This window comes from Erithacus rubecula, assembly GCF_903797595.1.
Source record: "Erithacus rubecula genome assembly, chromosome: 15".
Taxonomy (NCBI): Eukaryota; Metazoa; Chordata; class Aves; order Passeriformes; family Muscicapidae; genus Erithacus; species Erithacus rubecula.
The window spans coordinates 16,830,683-16,848,935 of record NC_136667.1 but is presented as its reverse complement, the minus strand read 5'-3'; the positions used below and the strand labels follow the sequence as shown (position 1 = coordinate 16,848,935).

Below are 18,253 nucleotides of genomic sequence, written 5' to 3'. Positions count from 1 at the left end.
TCACTCACAGCCATTTTTTCTCCTAGTTAAAGTTGTCAAAATTAGATTTTCTCCTTTTTCTTGATAATGAGAAACATGATTTTATATTTTACATAAAAGCACATTGCTCCTCAGTACAGGAACAAACACAAATCCTCTTAAAAAGACAGACAAGTCTATTTAGGCTTTGTAAAAGCAGCCCAAGGTAGAAAACACAAAATAACATTTGCATTTAGGTCTCTAACTCATCTGAGCTGCCTTTAATGACCAGCAATGCTGTAGTAGTCTACTACAAAAAAAAACTAAACAAACTCCAGCCTATTTGTTTGCTGTCCAAGCACTTCAGAAAGTTGATTTTCACCTACCAACTGTGACAAAATGCCCCTTACTAAATGCCATCAGAGCTGCAGGCACTTACCTGTCAAATGATCCAGGTAATACTGGTACAGCTTGCACTGGATTGGGGTCATCCTCACCTCCAGCACGTACTCATATTTGGGGGGCAGGAACTTGGTTAAGGCTGTGTAATCCTTCCTCTGCAATTTTACAAACAGTGCTTCACTCACAAGGAACATGGCAATGACTCCTGAGGGCTTCAGGAATTGTGGCATCTCAAAGGACAAAAAACTGTGGATCACTGCTGGTGATTCTGGTGCTTTGCAGCCCCAGAGGAGGAAAATCAGCTCAGGAAATGTAATTCATGCACCTGTTCCACTCAGGTGCTTCTCAGGCCAAACTCCATGACCTGCTAAGCTCATGCCCAGTTCCAAGTCCTTGCAAAGTTCACTGCAACTCCAGGAGTTGCTCTGGGAACTGCTTCTGAGTTTTTTTTAAGAACACTAAAACTAGATTTGACTTCTGTTTTGGGCTTTTTTGACTCTGACACTACTCTGTCTCTCCACTCACCCAGTGACCACAAGAGAGAGCTGCTCTGCAACAGGGCTGGGAGAAAATCCATGTGGGCTTCATCCAAAGCTTTTTTTTTATCTAAAGTGTATAAAGTAACAAGTTCTTCTTCCTTTTGAACCTGAATAATTTTGCTTCTCTCCATTTTCTCTTATTCTGATTCTTGCAGATCAGAAAAAAAATAAGACTTAACTGACAAACTATAGACCAGCAACTTTCTGTATAGACTTTAAGGCAGTTTTTAAATATACATATGGAATTAAAACAGAATATTTCAGAGCAACTAATGTCCTACCTTACCACAAAATGTTCTTGTCTCCTAGCAGGAAATAGTTGTATCCTCTAACACTTGTATTTTAGAATATACTGACATTTGGAGAAAAAATACAAAGTTATTCTAGTCACAAATAGTGCAGGGATCTAACAACCAGTGAAAACATTTAAGTTAAAAAATTTATGGAGCTCTCAAATCAGAAGTTTACAGGCCTCTGGGTGATTCATCAGAGTGAGACAAAAATAATCCTACCTGCTGTTAAATGAAATGATGAGTTAGGGACAAACTGTTCTCACCTGAACACAGCCAGCCAACATCTCATAGAGGATGTGAGCACGTTTCTTCATCACTCTGACATCCGCCAGAGTGGAGTCTGCACACTGCCCATTCTGGATGGGGTTGATGAATCGATTCCTGAATTCCTTAATTGAGCCAAGCAAATTCTCCTTAATGAAGTTAACCATGCAGTGATCTGGGAGAAACAGATCAGATTTGAGTGGTTCAAAATGGGATTAATGCAAACAGAAAATAAATGTGTCATATCTCAATACAGAGAAACTAACAGGCAGCTGCACTGTTTCAAATCATTTTCTTCCAATCAAGCTAAATATATCTTCTGTGGCTGATAGGCAAAAATGTACTGAAGGAAATGAAAGACAGCTACTCACATTCCATAAGATTATTCTGCAGTGGTGTTCCTGTCAGAATTATTCTTCTCCTAGATCTAATAGAATTCATTGCCTTAGAGACAGCAGATGCTTCATTTTTCAATATGTGTCCTTCATCACACACCACAAAGTCAGGACCTGGAAAGAAACAATATTAAATCTCTTCACAATATTTCATTGCCACAAAGAACCTGACAGCCTGAAGTATACAAAATTTGTTCTACCAATGTTACTTCAGGTTTTTTTTAAAACTTATTTATGTGTTTTATGGTGAGATGTTTTAGCATTGATTGGGTTCTCACTCAGCCTTTGCACAAGCATTCAGAGTAGCCACTCTGGTAAAATCAAGGCTGTTATTTTCAAGTCTTCATGGCAAGGGTTAAACTCAGCTTTGCAGCACATTCCTCTTAAAATGGTCTATTCCTGCTGAGCCTGGCTGCACCTCCATCCACCCTGTCAAAACTCAGTAAAACTTCCCTCTCTCCAGCTTTAGGCTGCCATCTACTGACACTTGGGCAAACCCAAAACACGCAAAAACCAGGTAACTTAGAATTTTTCATTAAAGGAAGGATATCACTAGGGGGACAGAGTGCAATCAGAAGTCTTAGATAATACAAAACACAACCAGATTTGATCTGAATTACAGACAAGTGAATTGCCACCTTGCAGCTGAAAGTCAACTCAGGAATGTCCTCAGCTTTCTTCCAGGAGATAAAATATCAGTCTGGTTTAAGTGAGCTGCACAAGGAATGTCAAAACCACACCACAACACATTCCCACAGTATGCAAAGCAATTCTAATAATAAGATAAATAATACTCAACTTGGCAGGCAGACTTACTCTTAATTGTTTTCAGACTTAGCACAATTTCTGGAATTTCTTTCCTTGAAAATGAAGTAAAAGATATTCTAGGATCCAAGTAGTAACTCAGAATAAATGTTTTACCAGCTCTAAACCTGACCTCAGTTCCAGCACTCTCAACTCTGAAAGCAGCTCATGACAAGCTGCTGCACCTTGGAGAAAAGCCACCATTGGGTTCAGCAATTCAGCACTGAAAAGGCCAATATTTGAGGAGCAAAGGAGGATTTCTCAGCCAGGACAGTTTAATCTTTTATAATTTACTGAGAATATTTTGTCTCAAAGTAAATTCAAACTGCCTTGTAAAGAATAAAATTAACTTTAGGCCAGTGATCAACAACAGAGAATCAATGACACCTCTGACTAAACAAACACACACCAGTGCCAGTCACCTTAATGATGCCATTTGAAGGTGATTTAAAAGTGATTTGAGTCTTACACATGGAAAGAAAAGAATCAAGAAGATACTTCTTTCCAAGCAAAAAAACCAAACAAAACAAACCCAAACTTCTGAAACAAGTCTAAATGACAATTATGAAAATACATGAGTTCCAAATGCACTTGGCACTTAGGCCAAGCCAATGTATTTCTGAATTTTCTCACCTGCCAAAGAAGCATTTCCCCATATTATTTATTTAATAACTTTTGTACCTTCCCAGTTTTGACAGAATGAAAAACACTGAGTGATTACAAAAAAGCCTTTCTTTCATTTTAAGTAATCTTCTCTAGCAGTGACAGATCCTTTCTCTAGACTTCTTTTCATTAAAGACTGTGATTCATTCACATGAAGTTAAAGAAATTAAATTTAAAAACCACCTCAAAACCTGTTGTTTAGAGTAAGTGAATGACAGTAAAAAGATGAAAAAACCCAATCTCAGCACAATTATTCATGGTTGGTTTGGCTGAAATGCAGCATGATATCTTGAACTAACATCTTGGCTACAATTCAGCTGCAGAGATTTTCATCCATTTGTGGGGTTTTCCCTTGTTCTTCCAAAACACAAATGCAAATCATTATGGACAGAACATTCCTCAAAATACGATAAAGGAATGTAAAGCTTAAAGGGACCTCAGGGGATCATTTAGATCATTTTCTCCATCTCAGATAAGGGTTATGAGAAAGGGGCAGATCTGGCAGAAGTGGAAAACTCCACAGCCTCTCCTGCTAAAACACAATTTGCTACAAATCTGAATAAATTCTGCTCTTTCCTTTCTCCTAATCATGTCAAAACCAACTGACAACACTCCTTTCATTAACCAGCTCTTAAATGGTGAAAAATTTGTCAGTTTAGCTGGTTTTTTCCTAGGCTAAAAAGCCCTACTCATGCAATTCTTCCTCAAAATCTTCACCTTTTCACCCTTCTTACTGTACTTGCACATGTTAATATACTGAAATACATAAAATATATAGATATATACACACAATTCTCCTGTTCCTCTGAAGTCTGCAAGAACTTTATACAACTGCAAATTTAAGAGAAGTCTCCAGGTTAAACAGTAGCAGAATTTTTGTTAGTGATCAATAACCAACAGCCCTTCAGCAGTGGCACAAGGCAGCCTGGAAAACCCTGCATGTGTATAAAACCCTTCCATTCTTGCACAGAGCTGGTTAATTAATGAAATCACTTCTCGACCCATAAACTTTGGCTAAACCTTCCCCCTCTCTGCTCCCCTTGACAGTGAAACACAAGTTTCCCCTATATAGTATCTTATCCCAGCAGTATTCACCAGACACATCTCATTAAATTAGCAGATAAATCCCAAATTTGCAGCTTTTGAATGGGAAGTGCTCCCAGAGGCCAAGGTTTCCCTATTTCCAGTCCCAGCAGAAGCCAGCACACAGTTTTCTCCTGCACTGGAATTTTCTGCTGTCCATGCTGACCCACCAAGAGAGCAAGAAACAAATGAGAATATTGCAATGCAGATTCAGCCAATCCAAATGGCTCCAAAAATTAATGGTTAACAACACACAAGACACTTCTGTCTTTCTGAAATTAGTTAAAATAGAGAAAGGGATGAGGCAATATGAAATGCCCTCAAGTTGTGCCAGGAGAGGTTCAGCCTGGGTATTAGGAAAAATTTCTTCACTGAGAGTGGTTAAGCATAGAAGGAACTGCCCAGGGAGGTGGTGGAGTTACACCCCTGAAGTGCTCCAAAAATGAGCAGACATGGAAGATAATGTTTAATTTAGTGGGCATGGTAAGTCTGCCCACTATCTTGGAGGTCTTTTCCAACCTTGAAGTTTTCATGATTCTACAAAAATAATTGAGGAGTTATTTCAAGACAGACTTTCCCAATGCTCCGATTGCACTTTACCAACCAGTCCTGGAAGAGAACAGAACAGGCTCCATGCTCATATGGAATTATTCAAAATCTGTGAGGATCAATTAAAATGACAAGTCCATGACCTAATTCCAAACACTGCTCTGTCCCAGTGTCTGAAGAGGTCTGGAAGGAGAACAAGAACACAGGAGGATGTAAAAACCATGGGATGGAACAGGGAAGGTTCCACCAGCCACTGTCTCCTCCTAGCATCCCACAGTCCAGCATTTTTGGGGTTACACAAACACAAATCCACCAAGGGACAATGCTGCTGTAACAACCCTTATGTTTGCCCTCCCTTATATTTTCCACTAGGAAAAAAAGCCCCACAAAAACCAATTTCTGTAAAACATTTTATTTCATCACTGCACTAAAACAAGACCCACTAAATACAAAATTACTGCCCTGTCACCACTGCTTTGAGACAGCAATTCACACCTTTTCTCCATTCTTTCACCTCCTTGACAATATTCCAAACAAATGCAATATCCTGAGAAAATCAGATACAGAACAGCACTGACAGAACAGGGTCCCTCCTCCTCATTTTTGGTTTGTTGTTGGAGTTTGTTTTCTTTTCTTAATAGATACATCCTAGGTAGGAGGAGTCAAAAAAGCCCATTGGCAAGAAGTGCACTTCCTTCACTGCTTAAATAAAGTGTGTGGAATCAACACATTATATATCAACAAAAATAGTTAAAACAGTTAATCAGCTGCTGGACTGCAGCTTCCCTGACTCCATTGTATGACTTAGTTAAGATGGCAGAAAATTAATTAATGTTTTAGCTGCTCCAACAGCCTTGCTGCAGAGCTGGAGATACCAATTCCACTTGGCCAATGCCAATAATCATAAAGCTATTTTCCCCCTCAGAATAAACTCTTTCTCTGTTCAGCCCTACTTTACTCCCAGCCCTACTTTAGTGGGAAACTTCACAAAATCAAGCTCAGTAATTACCAATCAGAAAGAGGAAAAAAAAAGAAAGAAAATCAATCACATACTGTCATGTAAAGTCCAGTCAGATAATTAAAATCCAAGAAAACCCAGCTCCACTTACTCTGCCTTCCACACCTGCATTCTCAAGGAGAAATACCAACAGTACAGCAAAGTTGCAAAAACTTCTAAAACCAGTTTCTAAGACATCCTGCATAACCCTAATAATTTTCAGGTATCAGTTGCCAGTTCAGAATTTGGAAATTTTGCTATTTTCATGAACCTTCCTAATCCTAAAATTTATTTGGTGACCAACTGAGAAATCAGTTATATCAACTTAGAATATTTTCAAGACATGTTGACACAAGTTTGCTAAATTCAGCCCAGCTCAAACCAGACACCTGTTTCTCAAGACTGAAAAAATAATTAACTGCTTTATCTGCATTCCCTTAATTAGCACTTCGTTAACACTTGTTGTTTCACACTTCTAAGGTACATTGAATCTAGTTTCGTTTGTAGTTGTGGTTGTAGTTTGTGGTAGATTTCCATCAAGGAAAACAGAACAGCTTGTGGTTGTAACAAATTAGCAGATTAAAACAGCCCTGGGTCCCCAACAGACACCTCCAATTTCTTTGTAAAGGAAGCAAAGCCAGCAAATGAAAAAACTTAATGGAAAAGTTTCTAAAATATATTCCTTGTATTTGATTTAATAGAAAAGACTGTTACAGAATTCTGTTTACAAAAGCAGATGAAGCTGAACAAATTTCTGTAAGACATCAACAGCCAACAAAGATCTGCTGAATCTTACCAACACTATTTATTTTCTTTTCTCATATACATAAACCTAGTAGTCCAAACTATACAAGCTGTATAAATTTCCACTTACCTGGGTCGACTAAAGCTTTATTAAATATTTCTTTGAGTTTCCTACTCTTGACATTCCTGCCTTGAGCCAGGTTTCGATACATCTCGTAGCCAATGATCATCACACCTCCCTCATCCTGCCAGTGCTGCAGCATGTAGCTCCTCTCCTGAGGCCTTTTCACAGTTGCCAGCTCATAGACCTTCCAAAGGGGAAAAGAACCTTTTAATTTCTCTTAAAATATTCAACACTGGTCTAATTTTTGATACCTCTGATGTATTATACAAGTAGATTTTTCACATAGTTAAAGCACATTTCTTAGCCTTTAAGTGGTAGAGCTTCCCAATTATGCAAATCATCCAGTTATATCAGGAAGAAATCCATCTAAGCCTCTTACATCTAGTTTTTCCTCATCTTCTAAACCTTCTTGCCATTTTTCAAACTCATTCAGCCAGTTCAAGGCAGTGTTGAGTGGACACACGACCAGAGCTGTCCGAAAATCCAGTTTGTCACACAGCAAGACTGTGTGGAGAAAACTTACTACCTGCAAGAGAAAAAACAGGCAGAACAGCAAATAAACACCAGGAAACAAAGATAAATGTTATCTATTCAATTATGCAATTAAATTACCAGCAACAGTCATGTTTAAATATTGATTTTGGTTAAACAAATAGAATTTTGATGAAATTTTCATACAAGTGTATTTGGAGGTTATATACTCCTTACTGGGTGTTCCATAGCTGCACACATCTTTAACATACTGAGATACTTTTAAATTGCTGAAGGATTTCACAGAGAATCCTCCCTTGACATTTCACCAATCATTTTCATAAATTAAAACACTTTTATCAAGTAATTCTTAAGCTTTCTCCCAACATTTGTCCCAAACACAAAATAAATTCACAGTCATGTTTCTTAAAAGTGAACTTCAGTCTTAAAGCAGTTTCCCACACTTTTTTCAAGGTATTTAGAGGCAGATTCTCTCAGCAGAGCTCTGCAGCAGTGTTTTCCAAGGATTCACAACAATTCACAACAAATGGCATCACAGAGCACAGAAGTGACTGGCAAATGGACACACAGAGAATAAACAACCACTTCAGCTTCCAACACCAGCCTTCAAAATGGTTTATACTGATAGATGTTTCTAACCATGGCTTTCTTTGATTATCAAGAAGTTACAGCCAAAATTACTGTCATTAACACATGTGGATCACTATAAAAATATCTGCTGCAGTAAGTATTTCAAACTGCATGGTGTGTAAAGTGTAGGTGGAAAAGTCCCCTACACAACAGTTCTGCACAGCATTGCAAATCTCCACTAAAAGGTGTGATTAACTCCTCAAGAGCCACATCACCTAAGCTAGGATCAAGTTTGTAAAAATATACTTACATGTGTTTTTGAAGTGTTCTGTATTAATTTTAAAACGGTCAAGAAAATAAATTGTTCAAGGGAAAAAAATTAATGAGGAGGACAGAAGAACCACAACCTGCTTAAGATTATTGCACAGTTTTAGAAATGGGTTCCAGCTTTATTTATTTTCTTGTTCTGAGCTGCAAGAGAACTAAACAGCACTTAGAAATAAATTTGGTTTCTTACCTGTAATGTTTTCCCCAGGCCCATACAGTGAGCAAGAATGCAGCCAGAGCCAGGAGACGTCTTGGTTTTTTTTACAGATTCACAACAGCAATCCCACATGAACTGAACACCTGAAAAAAAAATTGGAATTTTTCTGATTAAACATTAATTTCATTAAAGTTCACCTGATAAGAGACAGCTGTGATCACTGAGATCATGATAACTCTTAGGAAAGCAGTTGTCAGGATAATTATTGATTCATTTCTGTCCAGTGGGTTGTATGTGGGATGATCTTTGTCTTGAACTTGATTATATTCACAGCTTCATTGAAGATGTGGCTACTGGGTTGGAAAATATTCCTGTGAGGATGCAGATTGCCTGATCTTGGAGATATGAAGAAGAAAAGATACATTCTGGCTTTGCCAGTCAAGGAGTTTTTACTATTCTAATTCAGTCTGCCTAAAGTGCTGTGCCCCTGGGGAGAAAAAAAAAATTCTTTTTTTTTTCTTTAAACTCTTTCCTTACCATCTACTTGGTGTGGTTTCAGTTTGGTCACTATACTCCTGTGAACCTGCACTAATGGTTCTTTGGTTTCTTCATCTTCATCTAAAACCAGCTTGGTTGTAATGGGACATTTCAGAGGTGAAGCATCTTCAATCTCTATCACCTGCAAAGAGAAACAAGGCATCAGAGGAATGTTCTCACATGAGTAACACCCAACATTTGAGCCACTTCAGATTTACCATAATTTACATAATAAAGACAAACTTTCAATTTTTTTCTGCATCACAACTCACTCTGGCAATGAAGTGAAGCAGCAGGGAACTGGAACAACTTTCTAAGGTCACAGCAGTCAACTAAAACTTACCAAGGTCAACCTGCAGGAAACTGCAGACAAAACTTGTGGCTTACAAGGCTGCATGTAAGTAGTTCTCAAAAATTACTCATCAAATTACACTGAGGTTGAAATTTATCATCTTAAACATCATCAGGAATTCAAGTATATAGAATTTTAGACAGAAACCAGATCATACCTCTCTCAATTTCTCTCTCTCCCTTTCTCTCTCTGCTATTCGTTTTCTTCTTTCTTCTTCTTCTTTAAGAGCATTTTGTGTTTCTGTTCTGAGCTTATCATCTTTAATAATTTTCCTGATTTTCTTCCTGCCTTTTCCAGGAGATTTTGAGTCATCATTGTCCTCATTCTCAGAGTTACTCTATTAGAAATTAAAAAAAGTACACATTAGCAAGAAAATCATGGCACAAACCATCAAATCCTTCTTTCTTAGACAAGAAGAAATTCTTACACAGGTGAAGTTCAGCTAATAAGAAAAAAATGCCTTTTTTAAAAGTCTGGCAAAAGAAGTGCCATCTTAACTGTAATGTATTCTGAGATAGCAAAGATAAGCCCAGCTGTGCAAAGGCAGTACTGAAGATACTGTTATTATTTGATAGTAGCTAATGATTATTAATTAATAAAGCACTTTTTTCCTGCTATACTGGTGCTAAATCAGATCAGCCCTAACCTCCACCACACAAGAAAAGAAACCCCAATACTACCAAAGCTTTAACCTACAATTTGTCTCATCTACATTCAGATTAAAAATTCCATTTAGCTCAGTATCATGCATTTTTATCAAGATCTAGACAGGAAAAGGTTTAGTTGAACAGAATGTTTTACCTCCACAATGGTGGCATTTTGCAATTTTTAATTGACATTTGAGAAAAGCCTTAATTCCTGACTATCCTTTGTGCAGAGCTGTTTGAGATACCCTGAGCAGCTGGCAGAAGAGACAGGAACTCCTTATTTAACTACAAAACATGATACAGCACCTTATTCTCATTTTCACTTGATGAATCCTCTTGAACCTTTATTCTCCTTCGTTTCTTTTTCTGTTTGTAGCTGCGCTGGTTTTCTTCTGCCTCAGCTTTCTTGGCAGATCTATTAAAAAAACAAAAAGGCAATATTACTGATTACCCATAACAATTCTCTGCAAAAACAGTGGTAAAAGAGTACTACATTATTAATTAATAACATACGCACTCCTTTTATGCAGTTAGGGCTGACTTCCAAATTCCTTCCTGCTCAGCCCACTGGATACACAGAGCAATGAGAAAACCCTATAAAATCTCAGAACTATAAAGCATTAGTTTTATACTGCAATGCACCAGTTGACAGTGATGTAATTGCCATGAAAATGTCCATTTTTTGGTTGATTTTTTTTTTTGTATTGCCTCAGCATATTGTTGTGTGTTCCCTACTGTGGTACAAATTCAAAATTCCCACATTTGTTGGAAAATAAATTAATGTTGTATAATTCCTACAGACAAATATCATCAAGGGTTTTAAGAACTGCTCCAAAGTGTTTTCACTCTTAACATCTCCCTGCATAAACTGCACTATTAAAACCCAAAATAAACACAGGGTAAGCACAGTTCAGTTTTATTCATACCTTGTCCTTGGCCTTTGGTCATCCTCAGACTCACTGACATCTTCACTCACTGCAGACTCTTGGAACTCAGAGTCATTGGAGTCATCACTGCTCACTGGGAAAAGAGAGCAGCATTCATGTCACTTTTCATCACTGCAAAGCCAGCAGCTCCACACTGCATAACTTAAGAGCAGCAAGCACTGCCAAGGTTCATTTCAGACAATATGGGACACATATTTATAAGGGGGACAAAAGAGGTACAGAGAAGAAAAGGTTAAAATTTAAGCACTAGCTGAGTCCTGGTGGTTGGGTTATTGTGCCACAAGCCTTCAGGTCCTTATGCATGAACATCTGCATTTTACAAGCAAATGGAAGAGAGCATTAAATGATGGAGGAGAACTTGGGGAAGAGTATGGAACTGCAGAAAAAAAGAGGTGATTTTTAGTTAAACAGAAGCTTTTGTTTCAAATGCTTTACATGTCATTTTATAACCATACTTCAAGAAAAAGGGCCCTGATTTACACACAAAATATAAAATTGCATTGCTACATTTATGGCTTGGCATTTCTTCAGGTCATGCAAGCTCAAAACTGCCTTAAAAAGCAATTAAAAATAAACCTAGAAGAGCAGCATTAGCAATACTCTCCTAACCACTTGGAGAAGTTACTGGAATTTTTAGGTAATGAAGACACCAATATGGCATTTAACACCTTTAATTTTAGCTTGACCTTGAACACAGACAAAAGTTTAATTATTTTATGAATGACAACATGAGTTGATCTACATACATGGGGAAAGGTAACATTAATAACATAAGGGCTAAAAAGGGCAAACTGAAATCAAATATATTGTTCTGTTTGAGGGCATTCAACTTCAGAAGCTTGCACTGAACACCTGAGCTGCCTCTTATTTGCACATTAATTCAAAGGTAATTTACAATCATTCCTCCAGCATGAAATGCTGTAGGTAGAGCTTTAATCCTGTAAGGGAGGAAAAACGTGAATATGCAAAGAGATAAAAATGAGTTTTCATGGAGGAAAATGCCAAACAAATCACTTTGGATCTTTTATTCAGTGGAAGACCACAAAAGCTGGCTGGCATTAGTGCAACACAATTCACAGAGAAGCCCAGGGCACCTTTCCTGGCCAGGAAACACCCCCAGGTTCTTTGTTCCTGCCTGCAACAATGAAGCTCCAGCCCAGGCTCATTTCACAGTGCCATCTGCTGCTCAGCTCCAGCCTGCTCCACTGCAATTCCAGCATGGAGACATGGGAGCAATTACATAAGGACAAGACTGATTTCCCCAAATTTAGACATTCTGGGCTTGCCTCTGCTGTTTAGGATGGATATTCTAAGACTCAACAGGATTAACCCAATTCAGAGGATACAGCAAGTGGAGAGAGCTGCACTTGTATTCAACATTTCAAATAAAGCTATTCATAAAAAAAATACAAGGGAATTCTAGATTTCATACACAAGGAAATTTATACAGAGATTTTAAAATCTCAGTGGTTGAGACCTCCATTCTGACAAGCTCTGGATTTATTTTACAGAAGCAAGTACTTTTTATGACCAAAAAAAAAAAAAAAAAGTGGATTATGTACCTTTCCTTCTATTTCTTCTCTTCCCCACTTCCTTTTTGTCTTTTGGTTTCACCACCTTCTTTTCTTCTCCAGACTCCCCATCACTCACAGTGAGTTTGTGCCTCAGCAGCCTGTGCCTGTATCTGGGTTTCTTGGATGTTTCTTCTTCCTCTGAATCAGACTCAGAATCACCTTCTTCCTTTTCAGATTTCTTGTCTTCCTTTTCCTTCTCTCCTGTCACATGCAAGAGTCAGTACCACATGCATAGCAGCCACTTCATCTTACATAAATTGGGCAAGAATTCAAATCTGAATGAATTGAGGCTAAATCCTGTGCTTTTTCAGAGAATTACAAGCAACAACATACCAGTTTCCTCAAATGTTTAGTATTTGCCACTGCCTGAATGCTTGGAATGCCTGTTCCAGTGAGTGTGTTAGCCAAATCTCTCCTGTGCACTTGAAGGACTTACTGTTCTGTACAGATAATAATCCTTCACAAACCCCTAGGACTTCTTAATTGTTTATAAAAACCAGACTGCAAGAAAAAAATAAACATACAGAAAGACTAAAAGAGATTATGATCCTCATGACCACACACATTGACCTCTATGTGGCAACTGCATTTCAAAATCAACAATATTTTTTGCTGAAAACTTTTAACAATCATCATTTTCCCAAGTGACCCTTGTGATCATGACAGGTGCCACAGCAGCACTTTTTCCCAGATGCTATTTTGGTGCTTACCATCATCTCCTGTGTTTTCAGTTTGCTTTGCAGGTTTCTTTTTTCCTTCCTCCGGCTGCTCATCCAAAGACGTATCCTCATCAGAGGAAAGATTGGCTTTGATTTCTTCTAAAAGCATTTTCTTGGCAATTCTTTGAAGTAAAACAGAAAACACTATTTATTCCATTGTTCAAGTTAATCTATGAATGACAAGTGTAATCCTACACCATTCAGAACTTCAAAAAAAAGGGCTGAAAGCTGAACAAAAAAAAAAAAAAAAAAAGACACGTGATGAAAAGTCATTGTGGCAAGACAGGATCTATCAGCAAAAATCTCACATTAAATGTAATGTGTTGACTTGCTTTTAGAAAGCAGGTTTGTATAAAGCTTCTTTAAAAGAAGTTTCCTGCTTTACAGAAGACTTCAAATGGTTATAAAATGTACAGATTTAGAGATTTCATTTTATTCATGGTCTATCTGGACACCTAACCACAAGCACTTGCCTTACAGCAGCTCTTGCAAAAAATCCTGATGTGTTTATATTCAAAAAATCTGACTAACACTACAGGACCTGAATTTCAGATAAAAATCATCATCTTATTTCCTGCTCCACAAATTGTCCACTCAGTTTCCCATGGCTTCACTGCAGAACAAATTCTCAGCTAATACACAAGTGACTATGGAAAAATTATTTCTTTGCATGCACTTGCAACATAAAAATCTTGTCTGTGTCTATTCAAGGCACATATGTCAAAAGCACAGGAAAACAGTGGACTTAGAGTACTTGCACTTCCAGGGGAAAAAAATAAACTAGGTCTTCCTCATATAAATATCAGGAATAATACAGTTTTCATTCTGAGGTCATCTATTTGAAAGACATATGTGATTTCTAGGTGAAACCTCATCTGTCTTGCCTTTTGGGAGAATTAATGCATGCTGTGTGTACATAGTTCAGATGGGAAAGCTCTCACACCAGTCAAAACAACAGCTCAAAAGGCATGAACTGAACCCCAACCCAGCTTCACTGGGGAATGGCAAAGGAACAGAGATCTCTCAAGCAAAACTTCCTATAAACAGAAAATGGAGTTATTGTTTCTATGGAGCACTATAAAATAAGCTTTTACAATCAGTATTTCATTTTCCAGCCTGCAACATGTTCCTAAAACAAAATAATTTTTCAGAGGGAATCTTCCCAAGCTACCTTTCCTGATAGCCCACACAGTATTTTCTAATTTTTGAGCAATAGCATAGTTTTTTAAAACACTCTCATACTAATTTATACTCAGTTATTATTAAAAGATGGAAGCAAAATAGTTTAATAAACATTTCAGATTGTTCAGTGAGTCAGACCATCCATCAGCATCCAAAACACACTCTCTCCCTCTCTCTTGAGAAGAAAAAGCTGATTAAAACTTTACCAAGCAGTGCCCTTGGAGAACTTCAATTTCACATCTATCAAAAAAATCACAGCATGAACCCAAAGAAAACTTACTAAAGTCCACAGATAAGTAACATCCTCTTCCAAATGCTTTTTGCATTAGGCCCTCCCAGAGGATATTTGGAAAAGGGATTTAGGGTTTGGTTGGTTGTTGATTTTTTTTTAAAACCCAGCACATCATGTGTAACAGCAACAGAAACAAACAGTTTCTCATGTAAGAAATTCAGACTATATTTCTTCCATCTCTTAATGGTCAGAACCTTTTCTTCAAAATGAAACTGCTTGGAATGTCACAGGCCAGTTTCCCTTTAACAGCTTTTAACATAAATTATTAACCTTGTCTCTTACTCCAGAAAATGCAGAGAGCAGTGGTCTGGATACTTGTCTGGTTTAATAAAAACCCAAAGTTTTGGAAGAGAAAAAAAACCCTAAAGACCTGGAAAAAAAAATTGAAATTGAACCCTGAAAAGTCCTGCCTTTGACTTATTTTTGGCAAGTGCATTAGGAAAGTTAACACAGCTTGTGGATGGCAATACTTACCTCTACACAAAACACCTTTAAAAGGCTGACTTTGGTTCTTAGCAAAACAAGACCTTCATTTTAATTTGTTCTTTAATGAAATATTTATTTTTTGTGAGGAATAGGATACAAAAAAAATGTACCTAACACCTAAAAGGACCATGCATAAAATCTACCATCCAAAAAGAGAAGATGCTCTCATATTCCTAATTATCACCAGCATAACCAACAACCAGATTGGGTAAACTGATGGGTTGCTAATTATTTATAATAATATTGATTGAGAAGTTATTGCTATGATAGAAATTTAGTCCTGTTTTTTTTACTTAGGATAAAGACTTAACCACTTGCAACCAAACTGAGATGGGACTGTTTGTTAGTGAGAAAAGCTGCATTTTCTCCAATGCCATGAATTTAGGCAAAAAAGTGAGATATTATTAAGGTGTTCAGGATTTAAAAGATGCCCATTTTTAATTAACTACATATCTGACAGGAAGGATTAAGTGTAAGCAATATTAGACCCAAAGAGATTAGGCTTGTAGAAGCATGTGACAAATGACTGATGTAACAAATAGCTTATATGAATTATTATAAATTGAGTAGTGGACTCTAGAAGCTGGGTTTCAATTGAACCACAATAGATGTTGACCAGGATAACACATCATATTTCTATTTTATGATAAAACCCATTTAAAGTCACCAAGTTTCTAAGCTAAGAAACTCCACATGGCAGCTTTAACATTTTAGCATTTGCATGAATAGCAGCAAGAAAAACAAGCTATGATAGTTTGAAAATTCCCTCACTCATATTGTTCCAGAGCAAACCATGGAAATCAAAAGGCACTGTAATATATTCTCAGGTCAAGGACATAAAAGATTTTTGACCAGCAACGGACTTAAGAGGCACAGAGAGCCATATGAACTCCAGTACAGATTTTCAGGCAAAAATGAAGTAAAAAATAAAATAATATTTTAAAATCCCTGCATTTTACTCATGTAAACCCTGCTGAACATGCCCCACTCCACCTTGTCTAAATTTCTGGTGATATTTGTATGAAGGGCACTCTCCCAACACACATTTCTCCAGTGCCTCAAAGAATGGGGCTGCAACCTCAACCAGGACACACAAAACCAACTCGAACAAAATAACAGCACATATGCACAAATTTGTATCAACTGGGATTTAAAGATATTTCCCCTTTGTAAGAACAACACCAGCAGAAAACATTTCTAAGCAATGAATTGATTCCTATGGATTTTTAAGTCGTGCTAAAAGAAAAGAGTTTTCACAAGAGGCAGACTGGAAATTACCCAGAGGTTGCTTGGTTACACTGCAAGACTACTTTAACCACTCCTTCAGACATTGCAGCAGAACTGGAACAGTAGGTGCAAGCTCTCAGGATGTGGAGTTAAGCCCCCATGGTAATTTGCACCATTCTTGTTCAAGAATTTTACAGTGCCAATACAATGAGATTGCTCAAAATCTTGGTGAGACAAAGCTACTACTGTAAAAAAATCCTTTTTCTCAAAAAGGCATGATTTTTAGTTTATGATTGTGATGTTTTATTACCAATTAGATTACATCAACTCACACTCAGTGTTCATAAATACCTACTATTTATATGTAGAAATAAGGTTGCCTGATACAAGCCCTTGGGTGGGGGAGGATGGTGGGATGTGGCTAATAAAAGCCACCAGAATTCCAGCTAGAGCACTAGTGGCTTAAATGGGCCTTCAGGATACTACTAGAAAATTTAGAACCCTTTAAAATACAGTTAAAGACATTATTATTAGGATGAAATGTCAAACATGTCTAAAAAAAAAAAAAAAAAAAAAAAAGATTGAAAACTGCCAAACACTTTGTTCTAAATACTGTGCTGTCTTTGTTGGAAGAGGCTCGTTTTCAAGCTGTCAGAGTTGGATTAAATTAAATGCTTGGACAAGAAAAATGTTTTACAAAAATTTATTGTAACCATCAAATACTTAAAGGCATTCTGCATTAGATACACTAGTAACTTCTTAATAAACAGAACTACTGCAAACATATCAAACAGTACCATTTAAAAGATCAGAAGGACCAATAATAGTTACACAACAGAAGATGAAAGCATACAGCACTGTATGGCATAGTATGACCCACTTGGATATTGCATTTTGGCAAAAAGATGATTTCAAGGCTATTAATATTCATGTCATGCACATCCTCAGGTATGCAAATAACAGAACATCTAAACTAGAGACTTGCAAACAGGAGAGTTCCCACACTACAAACACCCAGCAGGTACTAGGTACCCTCTTTGGCCTGGAAGAAAATAGGCAACTTCTCTGAATCAGTAGGTAAAAACTACTTAAACACTCTGTTGAGTAAACAGAAGAACAAGTTTTTAACTTCTTGAAATTTGTTCCATCTTTTTACAGTTTATAGCTCTGATTTTGGTGCCAAGTACAACACATGATGAAGGCAAAGTCAGACTGCATTACCAGTTAACATGTCTGAAGGTTGACAACACTGTTTATTGACAAAATACCTCCCAATCTCAGAAATTGATTCAAAAGTTCCCCTAAATAAAAACTTAACAAAGAGGCAGTTTCGAAACAAAGTACAGAAACTGATTTTTAAAGCCCAAATTTATATTATTGTTTGTAATAAATTAGGTTAATTCATTTCTCAACATAGCACTTACACTAAATCATGATTGAGCTCTGTCAGAAATGTTTGTGGTGTAAATACTGAACTTCTGACAAAAGTGCATTGGTTTAGTTACCAACCAGAAACTCACAACAACAAGAAAAGAAAAAAAAAAATTAAGGAAAAAAAGAAATTAAAACAGGACTGAAATTAAAGCAGAATTTTTAAAAATCTTGTTATACCAAAATTCACATGTTCTGCTTATGACCCTGTGCTGTCAAGTCCCTTAAAAGCATCTTTCTTAAAAGAGCTTAATTACTGGGTTAAATTTGATGACTGAAAACATACAAGAACTAATTCAGCAGCAGCATTTTGATGCCAAACTGAGGTCCATAAAGGAGAGAAAACAGTGTTTTACCAATTTACTTCAGCCACATCAAAACATACAACTCTGTGAAACAAGGATTCCATATTCTAAACTAGTAAGGCTCAGAAGCAGAAAAAGACTACACCAGCAACTGGTCCCACACATGCTGTATGGCCAAAACAACAACAAAAAA

At 37.1% G+C, this 18,253-nt stretch overlaps 1 protein-coding gene across 3 annotated transcripts in view; it reads right to left on the bottom strand.

Annotated features, from left to right (window-relative positions):
- The window catches only part of ATRX (ATRX chromatin remodeler), a 64,971-nt gene that overhangs the window by 17,017 nt on the left and 29,701 nt on the right, over positions 1-18,253 (bottom strand). For all 3 annotated transcript variants that reach the window (XM_079318943.1, XM_079318944.1, XM_079318945.1), the window contains 12 exons: positions 13,129-13,259; positions 12,407-12,619; positions 10,824-10,917; positions 10,204-10,312; positions 9,408-9,587; positions 8,899-9,040; positions 8,395-8,504; positions 7,195-7,341; positions 6,822-6,999; positions 1,828-1,965; positions 1,456-1,631; positions 398-515 (listed from right to left, as the gene is read on the bottom strand). In XM_079318943.1, the coding sequence (XP_079175069.1) occupies positions 398-515; positions 1,456-1,631; positions 1,828-1,965; positions 6,822-6,999; positions 7,195-7,341; positions 8,395-8,504; positions 8,899-9,040; positions 9,408-9,587; positions 10,204-10,312; positions 10,824-10,917; positions 12,407-12,619; positions 13,129-13,259 (1,736 nt within the window). The remainder of the gene's footprint in view (positions 1-397; positions 516-1,455; positions 1,632-1,827; positions 1,966-6,821; positions 7,000-7,194; positions 7,342-8,394; positions 8,505-8,898; positions 9,041-9,407; positions 9,588-10,203; positions 10,313-10,823; positions 10,918-12,406; positions 12,620-13,128; positions 13,260-18,253) is intronic.